The 25,910-nt window shown below is 37.3% G+C and overlaps 1 protein-coding gene across 12 annotated transcripts in view; it reads right to left on the minus strand.

The window, feature by feature from the left end:
* Positions 1–25,910, minus strand: part of syne1b (spectrin repeat containing, nuclear envelope 1b) — a 137,673-nt gene that overhangs the window by 101,973 nt on the left and 9,790 nt on the right. For all 12 annotated transcript variants that reach the window (XM_084394071.1, XM_084394069.1, XM_084394070.1 and 9 more), the window contains exons 2-24: positions 24,943–25,004; positions 17,851–17,946; positions 17,616–17,699; positions 15,533–15,625; positions 15,259–15,437; positions 14,911–15,107; positions 12,984–13,090; positions 11,525–11,632; positions 11,199–11,336; positions 10,033–10,197; positions 9,832–9,944; positions 8,690–8,858; positions 8,506–8,602; positions 6,742–6,944; positions 6,484–6,648; positions 6,170–6,322; positions 5,337–5,480; positions 5,086–5,253; positions 4,224–4,382; positions 3,040–3,204; positions 2,757–2,891; positions 1,947–2,105; positions 1,652–1,860 (exon numbers count right to left, since the gene is read on the minus strand). In XM_084394071.1, the coding sequence (XP_084250197.1) occupies positions 1,652–1,860; positions 1,947–2,105; positions 2,757–2,891; positions 3,040–3,204; positions 4,224–4,382; positions 5,086–5,253; positions 5,337–5,480; positions 6,170–6,322; positions 6,484–6,648; positions 6,742–6,944; positions 8,506–8,602; positions 8,690–8,858; positions 9,832–9,944; positions 10,033–10,197; positions 11,199–11,336; positions 11,525–11,632; positions 12,984–13,090; positions 14,911–15,107; positions 15,259–15,437; positions 15,533–15,625; positions 17,616–17,699; positions 17,851–17,946; positions 24,943–25,004 (3,268 nt within the window). The remainder of the gene's footprint in view (positions 1–1,651; positions 1,861–1,946; positions 2,106–2,756; positions 2,892–3,039; positions 3,205–4,223; positions 4,383–5,085; positions 5,254–5,336; positions 5,481–6,169; positions 6,323–6,483; positions 6,649–6,741; positions 6,945–8,505; positions 8,603–8,689; positions 8,859–9,831; positions 9,945–10,032; positions 10,198–11,198; positions 11,337–11,524; positions 11,633–12,983; positions 13,091–14,910; positions 15,108–15,258; positions 15,438–15,532; positions 15,626–17,615; positions 17,700–17,850; positions 17,947–24,942; positions 25,005–25,910) is intronic.

Here is a 25,910-nt window from a genome sequence, read left to right on the forward strand (position 1 = left end):
AGTACAATAGTAAAGTCATGTTTTATTTAAAGACGTACATTACATTTATTACATTTATTTAAATAGCACTTTATACAATACAATACAGGCTGTTGCAAAGCCTTAAAGTCTTAGGGCCCTATCTTGCACCCAGCGCAATTGACTTTGTACACCGACGCATGTTTCATTCCTATTTTGCACCCGCGCAAAGCGCGATTTTCCTCCACAGAAGCACGTCACTAAACTAGGGAATGAACTTGCGCTCCCTGGGCGGTTCAGCGCAAAAAAGGAGGCGTGTTCCGGCGCAAACGTTCCCTGGTGCTATTTTACTGTTCCATAAAACAATTGCGCCACTGGCCAGAAAAAACCTAGTCTAAAGTCAGTGACGCGTTGCGCGTTGTTCATTATGCTATTTTAAGGGCGCATGCTTGACCATAATGTATAGAGTGCACAACGCTCATACACTGTGATTCTCTAATCTACACAGAAGCAGCAGTTTTCATTTTTGCAAATCATATTATTACAAACGATAGATAGATAGATAGATAGATAGATAGATAGATAGATAGATAGATAGATAGATAGATAGATAGATAGATAGATAGATAGATAGATAGATAGATAGATAGACAATTTATTATAAATATAATAATTTATTATAAAAGCATACATCTAGCTTACACATTTACCCACATTATTATATGCCTGTTTAACCGAAGCTAATTTGGGTGTGTTTCTCCCATCCCCAATGTCACTTCTCTCTCTTTTACGGCCGTGACGAGAGCGTTGGTCTCCTCGGCTGTGAACTCTTGGCGTGCGCTCTTGGCGTGCGCTCTTGGTTTATTTCACGTTACGCCCAAACCACACCTATGAATAATGAAGCTACTTCAGACCAACCCCTTTTAGATTTGCGCCCGGCGCAAGAGTCATTTATCCCGCCGGGAAAATAGCAACAGCGCCGAGACCCGCCCACAAAGTTACTTGCGCTTTGCGCTTTGACACTTGCGTTTCAGATCGTTAAAATAGGGCCCTTAATGTTGTAAAATCAATCAAATATGAAACTGTAAAGCAGCTCTACAGAAGATAATATTGCTTTTATTCAGCTCATTTTAGTTCAATGTTTTTTCGATTCAGTTCAATAATTGTATCAGTGTTGCAAAGTTGAATATACTGTAACACAGAAACCTCAAATCTCATGCTTTTAGTATTTGCTTATTTAAATTTTCCTTCACATACAGTTTTTTTTTTATCATTATTGATTTTCTAATATATATTTTTTATGCTATTGTTAGAATCTATTTGGGGGTCTATTTTTATTTGTTATTTTCAATTCTAGTGTCAATTGATTGTTATTGCATGTAAAGCACTTGATTTTATGCATTGATTTTTTGAAAAAGTGCTATATAAATAAACTTTGATTGATTGATTGATTGATTGATTGATTGATTGATTGATTGAGCGAGCTATAAGCAGCTCTACAGAAGGCAATGGTTTCATTAGTCAGCTCAAGTCATTTTAATGATCATTCAATTCGGTTCAATAACAGCAAGACAGTAGTGTCATTATCCAGCTCAATTCAGTTCAAATTTTGTTTCTCATCCGAACATTACTGAACATTAATTGTCTTTTAAACCAAATAAATAGTATTCATTAGAGAAGACCAAAGGTTCACCTGGTATTAAACTCCTTCCACTTATCAGGGTGCTGCATTAGTTTCTGAAGTGTGCCGTCGATGTCCTCTTTGACCTCCGCAAACGCCGTCCTAGAGTTCTCAAAAGTTTGCCGGGCTTGTTCGCTCTCTGGAAGTTTCATGATAAGTTCCTCCATATGCTGTAACCGCTTCTCACAAAGAGCCTGAGGACCCTTTTCCTTAAAAAACATCTACATAAAAATATCCAACATAAGCGTTCCCTATTTCGATGGACAAAACCAGTATTTATAGAGGGTTTAATGCAGGTGGCTCTCACCCTGTGCTCTTTGATTAACCTCTCGCTGCCCATGCTGGGCAAACTGCGGTTCTCACGGGCCAGTTCAGCCTGACACTCCTGCAGTGATGTCATCAGACGACTCTTCTCCAGTTCCACCTTCAGGTGCAGCAGGTGATAGGGAATCTCTGTTTGGACATCCTGCAGAAAACATGCATTTTCAAATTATGGGTCCAATTCAATTCAACTAGTTTTTTTCCTCATGTTTTCAAGCTATAGTTTATAGCCACATCAGACCACTTAAAAACCCTTATTGATCCTAATTGAAGCCATTTTGAATGTTTGACCATTTGAAAGAGAGTTAGCATAATTTTTAAAAAGATAAGCATGTTTTACATTGATTCTGGGTTAAATATGACCATTGGTTAACCCCTTCAGGTGTGAAAAGCCCATAATAGCAACCATATTATCAATATATAGGCCACCAATCGAAACATTTACTTAAAGGAAAATAACTTTAATGTATGTTAATGTATGAATCCTGCAGATAAAGTAACATGATACTGTTGTTATGCAACTCTGTTAGATTTATAAAATATATTTAATAAAAACCGTTCAGTATAGATGATAGGTAGGCAGACAGACAGACAGACAGATAGACAGACAGACAGACAGACAGACAGACAGACAGACAGACAGACAGACAGACAGACAGACAGACAGACAGACAGACAGACAGACAGACAGACAGACAGACAGACAGGTAGATAGATAGATAGATAGATAGATAGATAGATAGATAGATAGATAGATAGATAGATAGATAGATAGATAGATAGATAGCTCTCTAACCTTCCACTGTTTGTGCAGTTTCCTGACTGTTTCCTGTAGATTCTGTTGTTCTTGCTCTGGTAGAATATCTGTGAGTTCATCACAGGCTTTAAGAAACGCATTGAGGATTCTCTGATCCAGCTGCCCAAAGAACTCCTGCAGGACATTCAATAGAAGCATTATGAAATCATGTCAGCTTTAAAATTTCTCTGCTCATTTCCTTCAAGAGACCAAATTATGTTCAAACTCTGCTTTCGGCCTATTTGCCGAGCACTAGAACAGACTGTTGGGATTAATTTCTCACAGTGTGCTTTTTCAGAAGGTCCTCTGGGTTTCCTCTCTCAGTCATGGAGCTGCGAGCTATTTTCAGAACCTTCTCCAGCTCCACACGAGACTCCTCAAATCTCTTCATCAGGCTGCTGTTCGCCTCCACGTGTCGCTTCCATTCTGTGGTTTCTTTTACCATGCCCTTTTTTAGATAAAGCATACAAAAACACACATGTAGGCACAACTGAAACATCAATTGGTTCTCTCAAATGGATGACTTCAGCCTAATTCACCTGATCCTCAGATTCTCGTTCAGAATAAAAGAGATCTCAAACTATGCTCAGATTTACCAAGCTACCAAAGTTTGCAATCAATAGTCATTCTTGTGCATAAGACATGGGGCCCTATCTTACACCAGGCGCAATGTAGCACCAAGCGTGACGCAAGTGTTTTTTGCTAGTTTCAGCCCGACGCAGTTATCATTTTCACGTCCTGCGTCATGTTGTTTAAATAGCAAATGCATTGGGCGTGCTGGCCTGAAAACGAGGTGTGTTCTGGCGCATTGTTGGCGCATTGCTATTTTGGGGCAACAGAAATAGACTGCGACATTGAGCAACTGAAACCTGGTCTAAAGCCAATGGCGCAATATAATTTTTTTTGTTATTTAAAGAGCACGTTAGTAATGTGCGCCAATAGGCGGTACACTCTGCTTATTAAACACACAGGGATGCGCAGCAGCACACAAACATGCCAAATATTAAAATTAAAAGGATTACAATGTAAAAGATTATTATTGTATACATAAAGATATGGTGGAATCCGGCTTGTCCCGTAGATGGTCTGCTTGCGCACTTTAACCTTGCGCACGAGCAGATCCGTTTGCTCTCTGGAGATGGCTTCGTCTTTCCACTATCAATTTCCGTCATGTAAATAGCGAATCCGCCATGGCTCAAGCGCAACTGGCATTTAAAGGAAATGGGAGATGAGACTCTGATTGGTTTAATGCACGTAAATCCCAAAACACACTCATTACTCATTATGAGAATAGGGACAACCCTTTTAGACCATGCTCCTGGCGCGCCAACCATTTTTCCCGTCGTTAAACTAGCAAAAGTGGATTTGTACATGCCCTGAATGAACTTGCGCCCTGCGCTTTAGACCATGCACTTAGATCATTAAAATAGGGCCCATGATGTTCTTCTTCCATCGGTGCATTCCTACCTGTGAAGAGGCCTGAAGCTCAGTGATTCTCCTCTCCAGCAATGACGTGTCCAGGTGTTTTAGGTTTTTACTGGTGTCCAATGATTTCAGAATGACCTGATGGTTTTTATCAATCACTGACAGACACTTTTTACAGCTCTGCTGATAGGTCACCAGCTCCTGATAATTGTATAAACAAAGAAAATACAAAGAGAGAGAATTAATGGCAAATACATTTTAATATATTAAGTGCTTTAAAAATCTTAATGCCTGTCCACACCGATTTGGATGCAAATAAAGGACACAAAGGCACAAAATATCCCAAAAATTTTAAACAAAACTATTTAACGGACAATTTTCTTCATTTTCTTAAAAACGTGGACCCCTGAATAAATTGTTTGACTAGAGAGTCAATGTTGGGCAAAATATTTAATTTGTTATTACACAAACAGCTTTTACCAGAGTTAGTTTTATTAGTTTTTATCAATATATTGAATCATTATTTTATTATTTTAATTTAAAGTAATTTAGTTGTGTTTTTGTCATTTTATTTAGTTTTAGTTTTTTTATATGTTTATGTTGTTTTTTAATCATTTTTATTTCAGGGTTAGGGTTAGTACATCAAGCTACACTAAAAAAAAAGTGGATTTAATTTTATTTCGGCTAACGTTTATCTTATTTCAAGTAACAAAAAATTTTTTTTTATGGTTTTAGTTTCGTACTTTTCAGTATTGAATGATATATTACTTATATTTTTGTTTAAAATCTTGCAATTCATTTTTTTTATGTAAACAGGCCTTTGAGGTGGTGCAAACAGTATTACAGGGCTTTAAGATAGTGCAAGCAGTATAATGACGCGTGCAACCCATAAGTCTTTAGTCACCTGACACTTCTGCTTGAAGTCTCCTGGAGCCTCGGAGTCCCGGGAGGAAGTGATGCGGCTCGCCTTCTCCAGCGACTGGTAGAACCCAGTGATATGTTTCTCCATCTCCTCTAATGGAGGCAGCATGGCCTGGGAGTCCCTCAGCAGGGGCAGAATTCTCTCTCTTATCTGAACCAGACATTGAAGTAAAATGTGAGACGGTGTGATTATGGTTTAATGTGGCAGTTCATGGGGAAATACAGGGCAGGCACCTTGCTGAGCTCATCCTTGATGTTTGCCATGTTAGCCAGCATCTGAGCGATCTCCTCCTCAGTGATGTCTTTGGTCAGCTGCTGCGCGTTACGCGTGGCCGACTTGTACGCCGCCTCCATGGACGGCACTTTGTGCTTGATGTCCTACGAGAAATGAGTTGATATTTATATTATCTCTAGCTCCAATGATACTGCAACAAACAGCATTAATCTTTGTGATATAAACTGCATAAAATTAATGTATAATGTGCACTAAAATTATTCATGTATTATGTGCACTAACATTCAAAAGTTTGGGCCAGTAACATTTAAAAAAAAACTATTTCAGCAAGGATGCATTAAGTGACATTTTTTACAAAAAAATATATATTCCAAATAAATGCTGTTCTTTTAAACTTTCTATTTATCAGATATTTCCATTAAGATATTTAAACAGCACAACTGTTTTCAACATTGATAATAATAATATTTCTTGAGCAGCAAATCATCATATTAGAATGATTTCTGAAGGATCATGTGACACTGAAGACTGGAGTAATGATGCTGAAAATTCAGTTTGGCCATCACAGATTTAATTTAAAAATATATTAAACTAGAAAACAATTATTTTAAGCTGTAATCATCTTTCACAATATTACTGTTTTACTGTATTATTGATTAAATAAATGCAGCCTTGGTGAGAAGAAGAGATTTCTTTAAAAAAAACATTGAAAGATGGTCAAATGTCACACAAAAAAAGAGATTTTATCACTAAAGGGGGTTATTCTGTAATTGACCAATCAGAATCAAGTATTTCAGAGAGCCAGGTAGTAAGCTTTGTGAACTCTGATTACCTCAACGTCTTGAAGATGTGTCCTTATGTTCAGAAACGAAACTTGAACTGGTGTGTTCATCCTCTCATTGGCCGTGTCAATAAACGCTTTTAAAGCGTCAATCCCATCGTCATAATCCTTCCTCAGTTTGTCCACTTCATCTGCTCTTGCATACTAAGAAAAATATATATGTTATCAGAATTAAGTTTACACCAACATGAACATCTACATTATTTCTTAAAAGTGATGGGAAACCTGTCATGAAACCATTCCTTGAAGCATATAAATAGACGCTTACGATCAGAAATCCTTAAATGTGATGCCACTTGTCTTACATGTTTGACTTTGACAAACAGCTCTCTCCATCTGCCGTTGAGAAGGAGCAGCTGCTGTTTGAGTTCTCGGGACACAGTCTCATCGCATGTCTCGATCAGGAAGTTTCCAGCATCGTTCATGTCCATGTGCTGCTGAATCCAGAGTGGAAGACTGCGGAAAAACTCCTACAGAAGAATTCACACTGTTTAAATACGCAAGAGCTGTTTGACGTTTATCCCGACGCATTGATCTGAAAGTCACAAACTTTGACAACACACCCGTTTGTCGCTCTCGGACTGGTTGAGCATCTTCTCGGCGTCCTCCAGCCAGGCCTGCAGGCTGGCCACTGTGCTGCTGTACTTCTCCCAGTTGCAGATCACTTCCTCCAGCATGCTTCGGACGCTGCGCACCTCCACTGACAGGTTCTTCCACTGCGCTGTTGCATCGCTCAGAAACTTATTCACCCCTTCTACCTCTTCAGCTGAATGAAAATCACATTATGAATAAAAAAACGTAATTAATAATAAAGTATTGCATGTATAAAACAAATGCATTTCTGAATCTGATTTTTGAGGTACACAAGAAGTGCATTTAAATCCCTAGAGTCTAGCAGATATGCACTGTTGTGGATTAGAGCACCAGCTAATTCAAGTGAACTGCCAATAGCTGTTACTAGAAGTGAAATCACTGTAATGTGAGGTTAAACACTTGTGCACAGTCAGTCTAGATCACTCACATTATCTAAGCAGTCACTATGTTACAGAATACTCTGGTTCCTCTAAAGACACCTCTCATGATAATTTTACACCCTAGAATATGAAAATTGTTAGGCCACATTACACATTACACCTGAAATGATACCTTTGTATTCAAAGTGAATCTGTTTTTGAAACCGTCGCAAACATATCCAGGGCATGTTTCTTGCCATTTTCAAATGAATAAAATGAAGAAATTAAATGTTGATATATAAATGTTGATATTGATATATACATATAAATGCGATTAATCGCATCTAACATAAACGTTTTTTAAATATGTATTAGTGCTGTCAAATCAATTCATCCCAATTAATCGCATCTAACATAAACGTTTGTGTATAAATATATAGATTAGTGCTGTCAAACCGATTCATCGCGATTAACCGCATCGAACATAAACGTTTTTAAATATATATTAGTGCTGTCAAATCAATTATGTGCGATTAACCGCATCGAACATAAACGTTTCAATAAATATATATATATACATACATATATATATATATATATATATATATATATATATATATATATATTGCATTACAGTAATGATAATATTAATATTATTTTTGCTAATATTACTAATATATTATGACAATGTTACATTTTAAAGAAATGGAGATATATATACCTTAAAAAAAACAACCCTGTAGCTATATTTTTGCCTTTTTTGCCAAATAATTTAGTCAGATAAATACCTTAACCAAGTTTAGTGTTTTGTTCTTCCCTTATTTACAATATTTAAATTAAGATATTCTCATATCCCTCATATTTTGATGGTTTAATCTAATTTATAGGATACTTAAAAACAAATATCCTCTTTTGGCCACTACTACAGTATATATACACACACACATACTATATAAAGTTATAAAGTTTGGTCAGTAAGATTTTTTTTTATGTTTCTGAAAGAAGTCTCTTATGCTTATGCAGAAAATAATGTGACAATGCAAAATAGGTCTAAAATAGGCTTCATTTTCATTATGCAAAATATATAAAAAAAATCACTCTTGATTTTGGGGTGAAATATGGCCTGAACATTCATTTGTGACAAATGAGAGTCCAGTGTAATTTTGAGTGAGAAATAATTATTAGTCCAGATCACTTGTTTCGCCACTGAAATGATGGTTTAAAAGATGCTTGACAGAATGAGGCTGCCAGATCACAAAGCAAGAGGCTCATTTTGGCTGCTAGAGTTCAGAATTACTGCCAGGGAATGATAATAAAAAGCTGCATGAATCTGCAGTCTCAGGGGAAAATGGATGAAAGTGAGATCGGTCTTACCTGAAGCCCCAGATTTCAAGTAGGTGTCTGCAGCTTGTTTCAGAGTCCGAAACGTGGTTTCATATTGCTCAAAGAACTTATGGCCTTCAATGAACACCTGTGAGTAAATGAGGGAATGTGATATGTTAACTGAATCTTTTTTATAAAGCAGATTTAAAATTATTAAGTAAGCTTGAGGGCGTACAATATAATTTTGCAGAAGAAGCTCCACTGAGTCCCGTCGGCCGTATTTAATGATCCAGGATTTGAGCTTTGACTCCGCCAGCATAAGAAAAGCCATGAGACGATACTTCATCTCCCAGAATTCAAATTTAATTAGATGGACGTGAGATGATGTGGAAACAAAATTAAATCTGTGAAAACATGAAACAGCAGTAAATATAGCAGTAATCAATGGGATTTAAGACCTTAGACCTTAATATTTAAAGTCAACATGAAACAAAAAAATGATAACATTAATAAATGTTGCTGGTCTTATTGTGCATTATTCATTATTAGTTTGTTGTCCTCAAAATGTTATGACATTTTTCACAAGTCAAAAGATTTGTACTTGAATGTAACAAAAGTTACATGTGTCGTTTTATAAAACTCGCTGGCATGCTGCTAGAGTGTTCTGGGTGGTTGCTAGGGCATTGCTATGTGGTTACTAGATGGACTTTGGGTGGTTGCTAGGGCATTGCTATGTGGTTACTAGAGGTACTCTGGGTGGTTGCTAGGGATTATCTGGCTGATGTTCTGAGTAAATTGCTATGTTATTGCTAGGGGTGCCCTGGGTGGTTGCCAGGGCGTTGCTATGTGGTTGCAGAGTTGTTCCACATGTTCTGAGTGGTTGTGAGCACATTGCTATTTGGTTACTAGGGGTATTATGTGGTTGCTAGGGCACTGCTATATGGTTGCAGAGTTGTTCCACATGTTGAGCACATTGCTATGTGGTTACTAGAGGTACTATGTGGTTGCTATGGCGTTGCTATGTGGCTGCAGAGTTGCTCCACATGTTCTGAGTAGTCGTGAGCACATTGCTACGTGGTTACTTAGGGTACTATGTGGTTGCTAGGGTGTTGCTGTGTGGCTGCAGAGTTGTTCCACATGTTCTAAATGGTTGTGAACACATTGCTATTAGGTTGCTAGGGATGCTCTAGGTAGTTGCTAGGTTGTTCTGGGTGGTTGCTAGGTGGTTAAAGTCAAATTTGAATCTAATGTCTATTTGAGTCTATTTGATGTTCTGAGCTCTAAAGCTCTCTACATCACATAATGGACATTAAAGGCAATGCAAATGCTGTTTCATGTTGCCTATAAACAGTGAAACCTAAGTTCATCAGAGTTGACCTTTCCGCCATGTCCTGAAGCTGCTCTGGTGGAACCGGGACGCCGTTTACTGATCGGTCTCTGTGAATCTGTTGAAATGTCTGTCTGTGTCCCTCCAAATTCTTCAACACCTCCTATACAGAAAACACACCAATTCTAATTTTAGGAGAACAGTGATCGGAGCAAGTCCCTCAAGAAATAAAAATAAGTTCTTGCACCTACCTTGTGCTGTTCTAGTTTTCTGTGGATGATGTTGGCTGTCTCTTCATGGGCCTGTTGAATCGGTACGTCCTCTCTCAGGGAAAGTTCTGCCCGATGCAGCCAGGCTCCGATCACTCCCAGAGGGCCTGGCATAGACTTGTCCAGATGGATGTGCCAGTCTAAGAGCTGCACAAACCACAAAAATGCATAGCAAAATTCAAAAGGAGAGTTCTGTTTTTAATGCCGCTCACTGTTTGTGAGGACCCTTCAAGCTGTCAAGAGTCTGGCCAGATTGCTGTATCCACTCTATGGACTTCTCTGTTCATTTGAACAAAACAGTCTCTGTGTGTCTGTCCCCTTTCCTCAGTAATGAACCCCGCATCCACGGTCTACGCTCCAGTTCACACTTAATTACAGCTAATGACAACTAGACAAGTGCACACTCATTTATTCTCACAGCAGCAACAGTTCAGAATTTAAGTAAAAACTATTTTCAGACATAATCAAAATCATAGAGAATTTATGTAAAAAAAAAAAAAAATAAGAGTTAAAATTTACAATCTCCAGCTTAAGTTAAAGCATTAATTTGCCTTTAGAAATTAACTGAGTTCTATAAAAAATATTAGCAAGCACTTTTGCTCTTTAATGCAATAAATGAGTTTATGTAAGAAAATAACATATTTACCCATTGTTTTTACATTTTTATTGTGATTTTATTTGATTATTAGTGATATTTAAGTGATTCTTGTGATATGTTTATCTTAAGATGATAAGATGTGTGTTCATTTTCTCTTCTCAAAAATTGCATTTGTGTATCACTAATCCACATATTCAAACTTGGAATAATGAAATTAGTTATACGGCACATGCAACAACCAAAGCCCTTCAGTATCATAGACAAAACCTGAGATTATAAGAGCTGCGGTGGTGGGGAAATTTTAAGTGAATCAGTCTGTTCGTCACACAAAGCAATTGTACAACTTCTGACTACTTTTATGGTGCTTTTTTGTCATTTATGGTGCACCACAGTGTCTTTCCCAATTCATTTTCATTGTATAACAACATGTTTAGCATGAACATAATGCTAAACATCTCCATTTGCATTCCATTAAAAAATGAGTAAATAATGACAGAATTTTACTTTTTGGGTGAACAAGCTCTTGAATTACATTTGGCAAAGCACATACCCTGACAGACACATGATCCCAGGACTGTTTGACCATGGCCTGATCCACTGACAGTTTGCCGTCCCTGTGTACCGGCTGCAGGAGAGACTCGATCTGTTTCTTTCTCATCTCATACTGCACACGGAAGCTCTTAAAGGCCTGCAGTCAAAACAAGAAGGATGGGGCAACACTAAATACATCTGAACTGACAGCAAACTCACAACTCATTTCAAATGCAAAGAGTTAAACCAATCATATTAGACCTTATTTACATGTAGAGGTTCTAAAAGCAGCAAAAACAGCCTGTTTAATTCTAAAGATCATAGAAGTAAACCGGTCAGCTTTACCTGATATTTGTCAGTGAGACTCTCTTCAGATCCCTGTGCACGCAGAATATCTCTCTCTAGCTGATCCAGCCAGATCTTCACCTCCCTCAGCACCTTGCGTTCCTCTTTCTGTGCACATCAGACAGAAAGAAACAACCATTTATCACTCGTTTAGCAGATATTCAGCAAGAGACCCACAGCAAGTAACACAGGAGAGAGTCCAATCCCAAAGAAGAGGGAAGAAGTTGAATAGATTTAACTATTTTGTATTATTTTGTAACACACAATACAGAGCTATTATGACCCTATTTATTAATACCACATACCTCAAGCATTAGCTCAATATCTTGTGGATCATACTGTCCAGGAGAGCAAAGGCACATCAAGAGATGCAAACACAACACAGTCAAGACGTTAGCAAGATAAAAGCCAGAGAAAGAGAGGAAACAAGCAGAGAGCATCCATCCACCGCAGAAAGGCCATTCTCAGGAAACAGTGACATTTGTGTGTTGTATGTTTATTCAATTCTTACTACTCATATAATTAACATGATACTGAACTTATTTGGGAATTTCAGTGTTATATCATACTAGTTCACGTAAGATTTTATATATATATATATATATATCAAATTTCAGTATTTTACAGAAAAAGCATCAGAATACTAAAGGCAAAAGATGTGGTGCTAAGGCCATTATTAGAATTTTTGTGCACGAATCTTTTTATTATTCAACCCTAAACATTTTTTTAAAGTGTTAACAAAAAGCATGTTTTGAGAGACATATCATGAGTTATTCATTTTATTCCTAGTTTTAATGTGTGATTCATAGCCCTTACAGAATAAAAAACATGAATTTCCCATGTTTCTCACATGTGATCACGTGGATTTCACATGGGAACTGATCCAAAACCACATGTTTCCCATGTGCAAAGTATCTGTTTCACGTGTGACCACGTGTTTTTGCACTTGTGAAATTCATGTTGTTTTTATGTTGGGGAAGGCACACTGTGATTTCTTTTACTCAATTTACTCAATTATCTATTTTAAATTATTAGTATTTAAACTCTTGAAATGTAATAACTTTGTGGTAGGGTTGTAATTACGTTTCCTATAATTTTTTTAGCACATATGGCATCATTTCTTGAGAATGTCCCATACACTAAATGAACCTCATGCAGGCGAGACGAAATCGGCTCTTACCTGTAGAGCTGGGATAGAGAGAGCGAATGTAGGAATGGAACGAACCAGCTACAAATGCGCACAGTGAGTGACACAGACAGAGAGACAGAGTGAGCACACAGAGCAATGCATTATGGGTGTGATGCGAGAGTCAAAGGCTCCTTGAATGGATTCCACATTGTGACTGACTACAGTAAATGGTTAGTGACTAATGAGCAAGCACTACAGCAGTGACTGCATTAAATAACAACAGCAAGCGGCTAGTGTATTTTTAGCTTGTGCATAAGCACTAAATCGTACCTCTTGCTGTCCATCTGTCTCGGACCGGTGGGGATCTGGGTAGTGCTTCAGGAACTGAGCTACATATGTCATTATGGATTTCTCATCAGGCTTGTCCACATCCACATCTGCAAGAAAAACAAACACAAAGTTGGAGGTTTGAACCCCACAAGGGGAAATGCTTGAGGTATTACCATTGTGCTAATTATCTATCCATATGCATGCACATAGTTTTAGTTTTACTGTGCTTTACTGGCACTTCAAATGTAAATTTGTATTGTAGATTGGTGTTCTTTCTTACAGGATTTGAAGCTTACCAAAACCAAAAATAGTGCAAACCAATGTACATAAGTTGATGAAAATATCAAAAGAAAAATATATATAAGATTTAGGGATTTTTTTAAAGAAATTAATTATTATATTCACCAAGAACATATTAAACTGATCAAAAGTGACTTTAAAGACATTTATAATGTTACAAAAGATTTATATTTCAATTAAATGCTGTTCTTTTGAACTTTATACAATATTCATCAAAGGATTCTGAAACAAATACATGATTTCTGAAGGATCATGTGACACTGAAGACTGGAGTAATGATGCTGAACATTCAGCTTTGCCACAGAAAAAAAAAATTAAAATTAAAATGCATTACATCAGAAAACAGTTATTTTAAATTGTAATAATATTTTACAATATTACTGTTTTTCCTGTATTTTTAATCAAACAAATGCAGTCTTGGTGAGCAGAAGAGACAAATCTTACCGACCCCAAACTTTTGCTATGTGTATGACAAAAGAAAAAATGTCATAGTAAAAATAATAATAGTAAATAATAAGGAGGCAAATGGGAATAAGGAAAATAAATACTAACCATCAATTCTCAAAACTCTTACAATGCCCTAGAAACCACCCAGAATGAGGGTTACTAGGGCATTTCGAGAATCAGAAAACCATAGCAATGGCTTAGTAATGGAAGAACGTTCAAACATCAAATCTGCTCAAGTATTCAAACTACAAACTGCATAAGACTTTTTAAGCTGTTTTAATCTGTCAGAAAAAGGCTTTCCTCAAGCTAACATTCAACAAAACTGACTAAAACATTCAACAAATAGTTTTGAAAAAAATCTAGTTAAAAATGGCAATGTTCTATTGTGCCATTGTGTAAAAGAAACAGAACAAAAATGCACTGTTGGTATAGAACATTGTTAGTCTTTGCATTGATTATAAAGGTAACTCACTGGTTCAACACACAAAGTAAATCATCAGGTGTTCCATAGACTTCATGTCATATTAGACGATCCATTGACCTGAAGAGCCAAATGAGGCTTTTAATAGCCTCTTCAAAGGCATTCTGCCAGATCACATCATGATGTCATGCTATTCTGCATCTGATCAGGCCTGATGTAATGCTTGAATAGCAGCATGACCTATATAAGAAACTATAACAGCATCTGTCTGTAATGAGGCCTGATGATGACGGATCCCCGGTATAATTATGTAGTGTCTATTCACATCAAACTCAAAACTAATAAGTGGCTCTTCAACAGCACAACAGATCATTGACTGAATCTACATTATTATTGTTATGAAATCACACACTTCACCCCTACACTATTGCTACTGTTGACAATTCAGCGTTTTCCGTCATTTTGTCTGGCTCATCCAAACGTCAGTGGGCGGAGTTAGTGTAAATAGCCTCTGCCAACAAGGCTGGCTATTTGCACTTAGTGTAAACTATAATAACCCTGTATATATCATAGTAATGAATGATTCCCATATTAATATACCATGGTATTTGAATGGTACTCCAACGTAATTTAAAGAATGGCCTTCAATTACCATTATACATCATCTAAAAAACATGGTATTTCCATGTCCAAAAACCATGGTGCAATTTTGTAGGTGTATCTGAAAAGAAATTGGAGAAAAATAAGTTGTATCTGTACCTTCAGGATCTAGTAGACGTGGTATTCCCAGGTCATTCTCCGCAATACTGAACGCCTCTTCCAGATTCTCACGATTACTTCTCGTTCTCACGACGTCCATGTCCACGAGCTCTGGTCGAATGGCATAAATAACAGAATGGAAGGCCACACCACTGCGCCAACTAGGACCGAAGTCTTTAACTTCAATCCCAAGACGCCTTGCAAGAAGAAATAACGACTTATTAGGGGCCTTATTAACAATTAGACCTATTTTTATACACCGTTCTCCTTGGTTAACATATCTATTACAGATGGTCAGTTTGCTTTGTATTTATTCTGAAATAATCGTTGGCATAAAAAATGGCATACATGGTCGCTGTGTTTTGGACCCATCTGAGCATGGCTCTTTTGGCGTTGCCCTGAAACTTGGTGACCCCCTTGCGTTTCATGGGTGGGCTGCCCGTCTCTGAGCTGGCCATGCTGTCCACCGAAGACGCACTGCTGGATAAAGCCTGAAGGGCTTGAAGATTACTGGTCAACTCCTCAATCTGCAAAGGTTTGCGAAGACAGACCCTTAAAATACAGATATACATAAACGCGTGACAATTTTCCAGATCCTACGATCATAACTAGCAAACATTACCTGGAAATAGAGGATAATGGTCCATATCAGCCCCAAGACAATGGATGGACGTCCATCGGCGATGTCAGTGGCATTTATATTGACTAGTTTGATCTGTAAAATAAGTATTTATCAGGTTAGAAACTCTGACTAAATCATTTAAAGATACCAATGCTACATATACACATAATCCACAGATCTGAGGTCAGGCAAACAAGCCAGTCTAAACCAGCACTACCTGCTGATGAATCGTGCAGGATAAAACCAGGAACGTGCATTAAGAAAAGTAAATAGGGTCCATTTTGATATTGACTTTAATAAAATCAAGCAGCCAGACTTATTCCCTTCTTGAGGAATAGGCCAATGTGAATGCACAGGGAATATGAGGAACATGTGAGTGAATAGAGAAAACTGCAATTTGCTCATGGTCAGCCAGTCATGGACATCATAAGAGATGCTGTAAAAAAAACCAAGCTTTCTAAAAATAATTGCAGTTCTTTCAGCCAGTAGCACCTACAGCAGAGATCGATAAATAACGAAGCTGCTCACTGCATACGGTACGCATCATCAAATGCAGGTATGCGTAACAAGAGCAGGTGTTTGTGAGAACTGTGACTAAGAGAAGTACTGACCGGAGACCCTCGGTACACAGACTGAGACGAGACATGATAAGAGAGAGGACACAGTTAGGAAAACACTATGATGACAAATACCGGACTGGGACATATGGACATATTCAATGATCAGATATGACTGAGGATTAGGCTGGATCGTTCCTACTGTGCAGTTCAACACTACCACCATACAACAGTTTCGGGTCAGTACGATTTTTTTTTTTTTAAATGTACTGTATACTACAGCATGCATAAATCAATCAAAATTAACGATAAAGACGTTTAAAATTCTATTTCAAATAAATGCTGTTCTTTTGAACTTTTTATTAGTCAAAAAATATCACGGTTTCACAAAAATATTAAAGTGCACAACTGTTAATAACAATTGATAACAAGAAATGTTACTTGAGCAGCAAATCAGCATATCAGAATGATTTCTGAAGGCTCATGTGACATAATATTTCACAATCTTACGTTTTAGTATATTTTGAAACAGACTTAAAGAGCTTTTTTTTTTTTATATTACAGACCCCAAACTTTTGAACAGTAGGGTATATATTGGATAAAATAGGAAACAAAAAAAGATTGAAATCATATTAGTTCAAAATAAAGTGAAAATACGGTTACATTTTAAAACATTTCACTATTTTTGAGCGGATGTTGCCAACATCAAAAAGGAAAATATTTCAAATCAAAATATACATTAAATATAAAATAATATTCTAATTGGCAATTAATTCATTCATTTTTCTTCTATGTCATATCTTTTATAAAAATCCCTTTATCAGAAAATGCTTAATTACATGGAAGTGACAAACAAAAACACAAAAATGCAGTATTGTCAATGGATTTGATGGATTCTGAGATGTTTTGTGGTGTTAGTTGGTTTGTGTCACACTAAAGCCCTTTTCACACAGAGCGTTGATCCCAGAAGTGCCCTGCCCTCTGTGTGAACGCAAACATGGGGACCTAGTAACATTGCCGGGATCAGGACCAATGCCATAAGGGGTGTGTCAAAGTGATGACGCTGAAGCTGAGATCGTTCGCCAGCTTAGTGGAACGGTACGTGATGCGCTAATTTACGATAAAAAAAATGGTTTCGCAGATCATAAGCGAACTTATTAGACATTACATGTCATATCCTGAACCAAAATCAAACATTATCAAAGTGTGAAAGGGGCTTAAAACATTTACACAAATCAGTTTGATATCCACATTTCAAAAGATTCTGTCAATCACCCAGCAATAACTAACTTTAGCTATTTATTACCATCCTTTTCAATTATTGTCCTTGCCTGATTTTGACCAGAGCATATCTCTGGTATATCCTTTTATAGTAATACTTCTTTAAATGAACACAAGCTAATTGTCATTTTTAAAAGACAGAGTTTGAAAGGTGCTGCAGAACATGACTCGGCTGGGAGTGTTACACAGAATATCACCATTTAATGAAAACAGATGAGATCACCAGTGTTCATAGGGTCACCTACCTTCCTTCCCTCCAGGAACTTAAGAGCTGTGCCGATGTTGGACACCCAGTGGATCCTTTTGAGTTGGCGGCCCTGTTCGCATTGCTGCAGGGAAATAAGAAAGGTTTATCAGGAGCAGAAATGAGCCCATCATCTCGGCATTAAACAGACACTGAAGGCTGACACGCGCCAGCTGCTCCTGTTCTGAATGCAGAGGTTTCACAAAGGGATAATCTGCAGATATTGCATCACTTACTAATCTCTGTCCAGACAGCACCTCTAACAGAGCCAGCAGTTTCACCCCATCCTTGATGTCCTCAAAGAGGTCGTTGACTTCAAACGGAGGTTTGTGCTGGAAAAGGACAAAAAGAAGAGAGGGAAAAAAAGATGAAATGAATTAACTCTTTCAATGCAAATGTGTTGGACGATTTATGCCATGGTGTTCTCGCTATAATTTATTCTACCTTTAGTTTAATTCTACTTTATTCTTTTTCTACTTTATAAGTCGGTTTAGATCATCTGCTGAATAAATGCATATGAATGCTTTTAGGTCCGTCCCACTGCATTCCCAGAGGAATTCAAATGTATTGCTCAGCATACACAAAAACAAGTTGTCACAGATATTTCTCAAAAAAGTTCCTTTGGAGGAATAAAAATAGATGCACTTGAATGAATTTTTGATATGAACGAATGTGGATAGCTGCTCAGATCAACTGAAGAAGTGTTCATACTGAGATGTTCAAACAAGAGTTGGTAAGGTGTCAGTTTATGAGGGGTCTTTATCTCTTCATGAATACTGAAACACACTCTTTCCCTCTCTCACGTCACGCTTTAACCAAACTTGTCATGCATCCGAACACACAAAGACTGAAACTACAAGCTGTGCAGGCAGATGAAACTACACACACACACACACACACACACACACACACAGACACACACACACAAATAAACTTTATTTTAAAAGCACATGCAAATGTATTTTTCAGTATCATATACATACCGGTCAAATATTTGGGGTCAGTAAGATTTTTTGGTTACACTTTATTTTAAGGTGTGCGTGTTACAGTGTAATTATACATTTAAGTACTGAGTAATAATAATTAGCTACATGTACTTACTATAGGGTTAGGGTTAGGATTAGGGTGTGGTTTAGGTTAGATGTATGTAATTAAGCACAATTTATAGTAATTACTATAGTAACTACATGTAACGTGTGTAACAGACACTGTAAAATAAAGTTTTTTTATTATAAATTAATACGTTTATTCAGGAAAGACACACTAAATTGATCAAACAAGTGACAGAAAAAAACATTTATAATGTTACTAAAGATTTCTATTTCAAATAAATGCTGTTCTTTGAACTTTCTATTCCTCAAAGAATCCTGAATTATTATTTTTATCACAGATTCAACAAAAATATGAAGCAGCACAACTGTTCATACTAATATTGATAATAATTGTAAATGTTTCTTGAGCAGCATATTAATCATATTAGAATGATTTATGAAGGATCATGTGACAATGAAGACTGGAGTAATGATGCTGAAAATGCAGCTTTGCATCACGGAGATTAAATTCGAATTTAAAATATATTCAAATAGAAAACAGTTACTCTCAAATGTACAAATATTTAACAATATTGCTGTATTTATTGTATTTCTGTACAAATAAATGCAGTCTTGGTGAGCAGAAGAGAAGAGAGAAAGAAAAATCTTACCAACCCCAAACTTAGTGTACCAATGTACTGTAGTATTACTCTCTAATAACCGCATCATCATAATGCTACTGTACCATATTTGTAAGGGCAAGCACTATCCTGAAGTATATAGACATGATTCAGACTGGAGTTTAGATTGAAAATCAGCTGCTCCTGTACAAAAATCATAAAAAGTGCAAATCTGCTTTAAAATATTAAAGGAAATTGACACAATAGGAAAAGATAACAGAGAAGTCAGAGGTCAAACAAAAATAGACAAAACTTTCCATCACGAAAGTAATGTGCAAACACATTTGCTTTGGTCATGCTGACTAATGAGAAAACAAAGGAAGCAAGAAATGTAAATCTAGATTACAAAACAATAGCTGGACAGACAGGCCAACAAGCAGACGGACCCGCACGCTCTCAGACAGTGTTATTGCAGGCGTGAAGCATTACATGGCATATTCTGCAGCTCAGTTAATATGCACAGAGCGTGTGCTTTCTGTACAGCATGGACTGCAGTGGACCCACTCGCTGCACACATTACGGGGATTCTTCAAGCTCTTCGTAGCCGTGCTTTGAACTGTTGTGCAGCAGATTGTGTGGAACAAAAGGCCCCTCAGTGCAATCTGCACTGACTGGAATACTTAAACCCACCATTTGTGTCAGATTATCCTCTCTTTGTGTGCTGCAAAGTGCCACGTCACCAAAGCAACTAATCACGCATAATGAGGAGAGAGGGAGGGGCAACAACACACACAGCATCTCACAACAGCTCCGCTTTTAGTTTCTAAGATGTGGGTCATTATAGAAAACCATGTGACTTCAACAATGGATTGCTGATGTCATCATTTACTATGTGCAATTGAAACCATTTCCGCTACCAACCACATCAACAAAATATGTAGTAACTTCCTTTTATTTTCAAATGTATTTTCATGAGGATGCCTTTTTGGGGGGAAAAACAAACCCTGTTTTTCTAACTTCTCTTCACTGTATTAGCAAATGCACTTTGTTAAAGACATAAAGGCTAGTCTTATGTCTTTCATTTTGTGTATGCATATTTTTAGATTTAAATTGACAAAATAAAAGTTGTTTAAGTATCCCTCATAAAAAAACTATTCCAAATGGCATTATTTGTTTACTGACATCATCATCCATTTAATTAGTAATGTTTCCTTTTAAAAAATTATCAATTAATCTGATTTGTTATGTTTATGTTTGTTGAGGATGAACATAAGTTATTCTGATTTTGTATAGTCACTATTGATTATTGAAAAATGGACATTTGTAGAAATGTCAAATTAATCTGTAAAATGGTCATCCTCAATATTTCTCTCAGCATCATTTTAACCCAATATATTATGTATTATATAATGTAAATGGACCCTAAAATAATTCACATTATGGCAGTAAATTGGGTAGCAAATGCATTTCATGTTAACTTTAAAGAAATCAGTTATCTGACAGAATCTATAATCTTCTAAAAATCAGAAATTAACTACTTTTTTAAATTAAAGGGATACTCCACTTTAAAATGAAAATTCTGTCATCATATACTCACCCTCATGTTGTTTCAATCCTTTATGAATTTCTTTCTTCTGCTGAACACAAAGGAAGATATTTAGAAGAATTTCAGTAACCAGACAGTTTCTGGTCTCATTGACTTCCATAGTATATTTTTTTCCTACTATGGAAGTCAATGAGACCAGAAACTGTCTGGTTACTGACATTCTTCTAAATATCTTCCTTTGTGTTCAGCAGAAGAAAGAAATTCATACAGGTTTGAAACAACATGAGGGTGAGTATATGATGACAGAATTTTCACTTTCTCAAAATGTAAAATGCACCCGTATAATGCCGACTCATATAATGCTTGACTGATTGGATCTGAAATGATCTTGTTAATGCTCTGTTGCTGATTCTTAATCACACCATCTGAAATCACCGGGCACACATGTCAAAGACCTCAGGAGCGAAGCATGCTTCTTCCCACTGAGAATTGTTCCAGCCCCTCTCGATGACCATCTGCACATACCTACAGTGTCCAAGACCAAGACTTCCCAGAAACACACTTGTCTCTATAAGCATATTCAATCCACATTTCCACATAACGCAAGTTGCGTTCAGGAGAAATATCTCAACAATGTCAAATGTAACAAAGTACGATAGAATGTCTCTGTCCAGTTAAAACGCTTTCACCTGTCAGACAGAAGTGTCTGTCCCATGCCAATACCTTAACAAGACAAGAGACACAACATGCCAACACAGATTATCTGACTTGTAAACAGAGAAAGTGAACTCTGACAAAAAATATATATATATACATGACCAACATAACATGCTAAATCATATATAAATCTGATAAAGTCATTGATATAATTGTGAATTATAATTATGACTTTTTATATCATAATTTTGACTTTTAGGTTTGACATAATTATGCCATAAAAAATGTTTTTATGTCATATAATTATGACTTATACTTTTCAAATAGAGCTATTTAAGTCATCTGGTGAGATTTTTTATATTGTGCAGCCTTACTTTTTTACATCATAATTTTGACTTTTATATTTTAGGTGACATAATTCTGTCAATTTCATCTTTTGATGTCATAACTATGGCATTATAAACATTACTATAAATATGATTCACCAAAGCATGTTTTTATGTGGAGGAAATGGGCTTCCATATATGCATAATAATCAACTGCTGTACTGTATGTCAGCATTTCATAAATTCACAGCAGTTTTTCAGAGTCTTTAATGCTCAGCGAACTAACACAAGATCACCCACTCGTCTTGGCCATGGCAGTTGGACGCCATCACAACACAGCATTCATCCTCAAAGCACACAGCACAAACAGCGCCCTTCATGATTTTTATTAGAGTATTACAGCATTACGCCCCCTCACTCACTGTTTACTGTCCAGACAACGAACAGCCTTTAATCATCTGAGCTTTACTCAGTTACACAGACATTTGCCCTTTAGAGTCATTATGACATTAGGCTACAAAACTAATCACATGGACCATTCGCTGTTCAAGGATGATGGGTCAGGAAGACAGGAGGACGGTGGTGCTTAAGATGGTGGTGTGTTCCCTGAGAGTAAAATCAGCATCAGCTGTCTAGCATTATATACTCAGTTAGTGGCTGTCGGATTGCACGATATTGGAAAAAAACTGACATTGTGATATTTTCATATATGTTGCAATGAAAACAACTTCACCAGGGGCCTCATGTATAAAACTTTCCGTAGATTTCATCATAAATGTGTGTCTGCACAAAAGCTAGATTTTGTGTACGCACAAGCGTTTTCAGATTTATACGCCAGAACCTGCGCAAAACATATAACACCCAGTCAGCGGAAGATTGTGCGTACATGCATCTCCACCTCGTCTCCTTCCCGAAATAATCACATATGGAGCTTACAAAGCCTAGTTTTACTATGCATAACGTCATCTGCATATCATTTCCATGCATGTTCACATCCATGTGATACTTGTTTACTGATACAAGACACGTGTGTATATGAGATATGCAGACATACACATACACTCACCTAAAGAATTATTAGGAACACCTGTTAAATTTCTCATTAATGCAATTATCTAATCAACCAATCACATGGCAGTTGCTTCAATGCATTTAGGGGTGTGGTCCTGGTCAAGTAAATCTCCTGAACTCCAAACTGAATGTCAGAATGGGAAAGAAAGGTGATTTAAGCCATTTTGAGCGTGGCATGGTTGTTGGTGCCAGACGGGCCGGTCTGAGTATTTCACAATCTGCTCAGTTACTGGGATTTTCACGCACAACCATTTCTAGGGTTTACAAAGAATGGTGTGAAAAGGGAAAAACATCCAGTATGCGGCAGTCCTGTGGGCGAAAATGCCTTGTTGATGCTAGAGGTCAGAGGAGAATGGGCCGACTGATTCAAGCTGATAGAAGAGCAACTTTGACTGAAATAACCACTCGTTACAACCGAGGTATGCAGCAAAGCATTTGTGAAGCCACAACACGCACAACCTTGAGGCGGATGGGCTACAACAGCAGAAGACCCCACCGGGTACCACTCATCTCCACTACAAATAGGAAAAAGAGGCTACAATTTGCACAAGCTCACCAAAATTGGACAGTTGAAGACTGGAAAAATGTTGCCTGGTCTGATGAGTCTCGATTTCGGTTGAGACATTCAGATGGTAGAGTCAGAATTTGGCGTAAACAGAATGAGAACATGAATCCATCATGCCTTGTTACCACTGTGCAGGCTGGCGGTGGTGGTGTAATGGTGTGGGGGATGTTTTCTTGGCACACTTTAGGCCCCTTAGTGCCAATTGGGCATCGTTTAAATGCCACGGCCTACCTGAGCATTGTTTCTGACCATGTCCATCCCTTCATGACCACCATGTACCCATCCTCTGATGGCTACTTCCAGCAGGATAATGCACCATGTCAAAAAGCTCGAATCATTTCAAGAGGTTTCTTGAGCTTGACAATAAGTTCACTGTACTAAAATGGCCCCCACAGTCACCAGATCTCAACCCAATAGAGCATCTTTGGGATGTGGTGGAATGGGAGCTTCGTGCCCTGGATGTGCATCCCACAAATCTCCATCAACTGCAAGATGCTATCCTATCAATATGGGCCAACATTTCTAAAGAATGCTTTTAGCACCTTGTTGAATCAATGCCACGTAGAATTAAGGCAGTTCTGAAGGCGAAAGGGGGTCAAACACAGTATTAGTATGGTGTTCCTAATAATCCTTTAGGTGAGTGTATATACACAGACAGCAGCAGGTTTATTAAGCTGTTGTCACTTTAAGAGCTAATGCACGGATCCAATATAATGATACAGATCCGGAATTCAGTGTTCGCGTGGTCAGCTCAGCTCTGTGTGTGCGCACAGAAAACAGTGCGCGAGATCTTAATTGAGATCTCTTTTGCACTCAAATGGTTTAAAATTGCTTGAATGTTTAAACTGATAGGACCTTACACACGTGCAAATGATAAACTTTTACTCTATGATGGTTGAACTTTGCAATAAATCCAAGAATCACGTGCGTTTCAAAACGCGGGGACTGGTCCGTACGGATCAACTATACGATCCCTACACTTGATATCGCACATCCTGCAATATCGATGCTAAAACGATAGATATCGTGCAGCCCTACTGTCAATCATGATATATACTGGCGCAAAAAAAGCTACTTAAACTTCTTATGCTGACCAATGCTGCATTTATTCAATGGAAAATACAGTAAAACTGTAATATTGTGAAACATTATTACAATTTAAAATAACTGTTGTCTATTTCAATATATTTTGAAATGTAATATATTCATGTGATGGCAAAGCTGAATTTTCAGTATCGCTACTCCAGTTTTTAGCTCAAGAACTTTTGATCAATTTAATGCATCCTTGCTTAATAAAAGTATTCATTTCTTTCAATGATCTTACTGACCACAAACTTTTGAACAGTAGTCTAACTTCTTTTCAAAATGAAGATTTTTTGATGAAAAAATGAAAAATGTGTCATTTCTAAAATTTGCCCCAGAACTGTTTGGAGTCACTTGCAATCCAGTGTAAATAGTACTAGAAGCAAAACATTGGGGCATTCAGATTAAAAAGATTGCAAAACATCTTACCTTGGCCAAGTGTGAATTAATCCACTTTGTAAAAGTTCTTTTCTGCACTGACTCCTGTTCATCTGCAGAAGAGAGAGACACAATAATAAGTGATTAGATAGGTTTTACTGTTCAAAACAGATTCCTGTCTTCTTCATTCTGCTCACAACCATCACGACTCACCCGGTTATTTTGTTAAATTTGTGAGAAATGTAATATTGAATATTGTACAGTTTCATTAAGCCTGCGTTCAAAGCGAGAGCGGAGATTTTTACCAGCACAGGAGAGCAGAGAGTCCACATGTGGCATGGGCAAAAACATTGACATGATATCAGAAACATGGGGCAATATTCCCATTAGATCTAGGTCCAGATTTACTAAACAGGGCAAATTAGCATTAGAGCGCAATCCCATAAAAGCGCAGATGGGAGTGGAAAGTTCTGCAAGTGATTTACTGACGATGCGCAAATTAAAGAACACAGACGCAGCCGGATCATTCCCATAATGACCAACGCAATCTACCAAATTAGCGTCTGGTTTAAAGCATGCTTTTTTAGGGTGTTAAATAATGGCGCAAATAGACTAGCACAAACCTTAGTAAATCACCTTGCATGATAAATTTAAATACTCTCCTCCCATACATTTCGTGTCTGAAAGGGAAACAAATGCATATGCAATAAGGTCAGCCGCAAAAATAACCCTGTCCACGTCTTTTCAGCGCTAACTTTTCACTGCGTGTATTTAGTAAATCCTGACAGTAGATTTTAACGCCAAAGAGAGGGTTTGTGCTAGTGCAAGCTGTTAGTAAATCTGGCCCATAGTATATACTCAACATTAACAACATATTCATTTTCTAAAAAGTAACAAAGATATGCTCCTTATGTTGCAAATCACAAGCTCTTAAGAAGACTTCATTTAACTAGATTTTTACATTTCCCGAAAAAGAAAATGTGAATAGCTCTTGCCTGTGCATAAGTCATCGCCACAGT

This window comes from Rutilus rutilus (assembly GCF_951802725.1).
Source record: "Rutilus rutilus genome assembly, chromosome: 21".
Lineage (NCBI taxonomy): Eukaryota > Metazoa > Chordata > Actinopteri > Cypriniformes > Leuciscidae > Rutilus > Rutilus rutilus.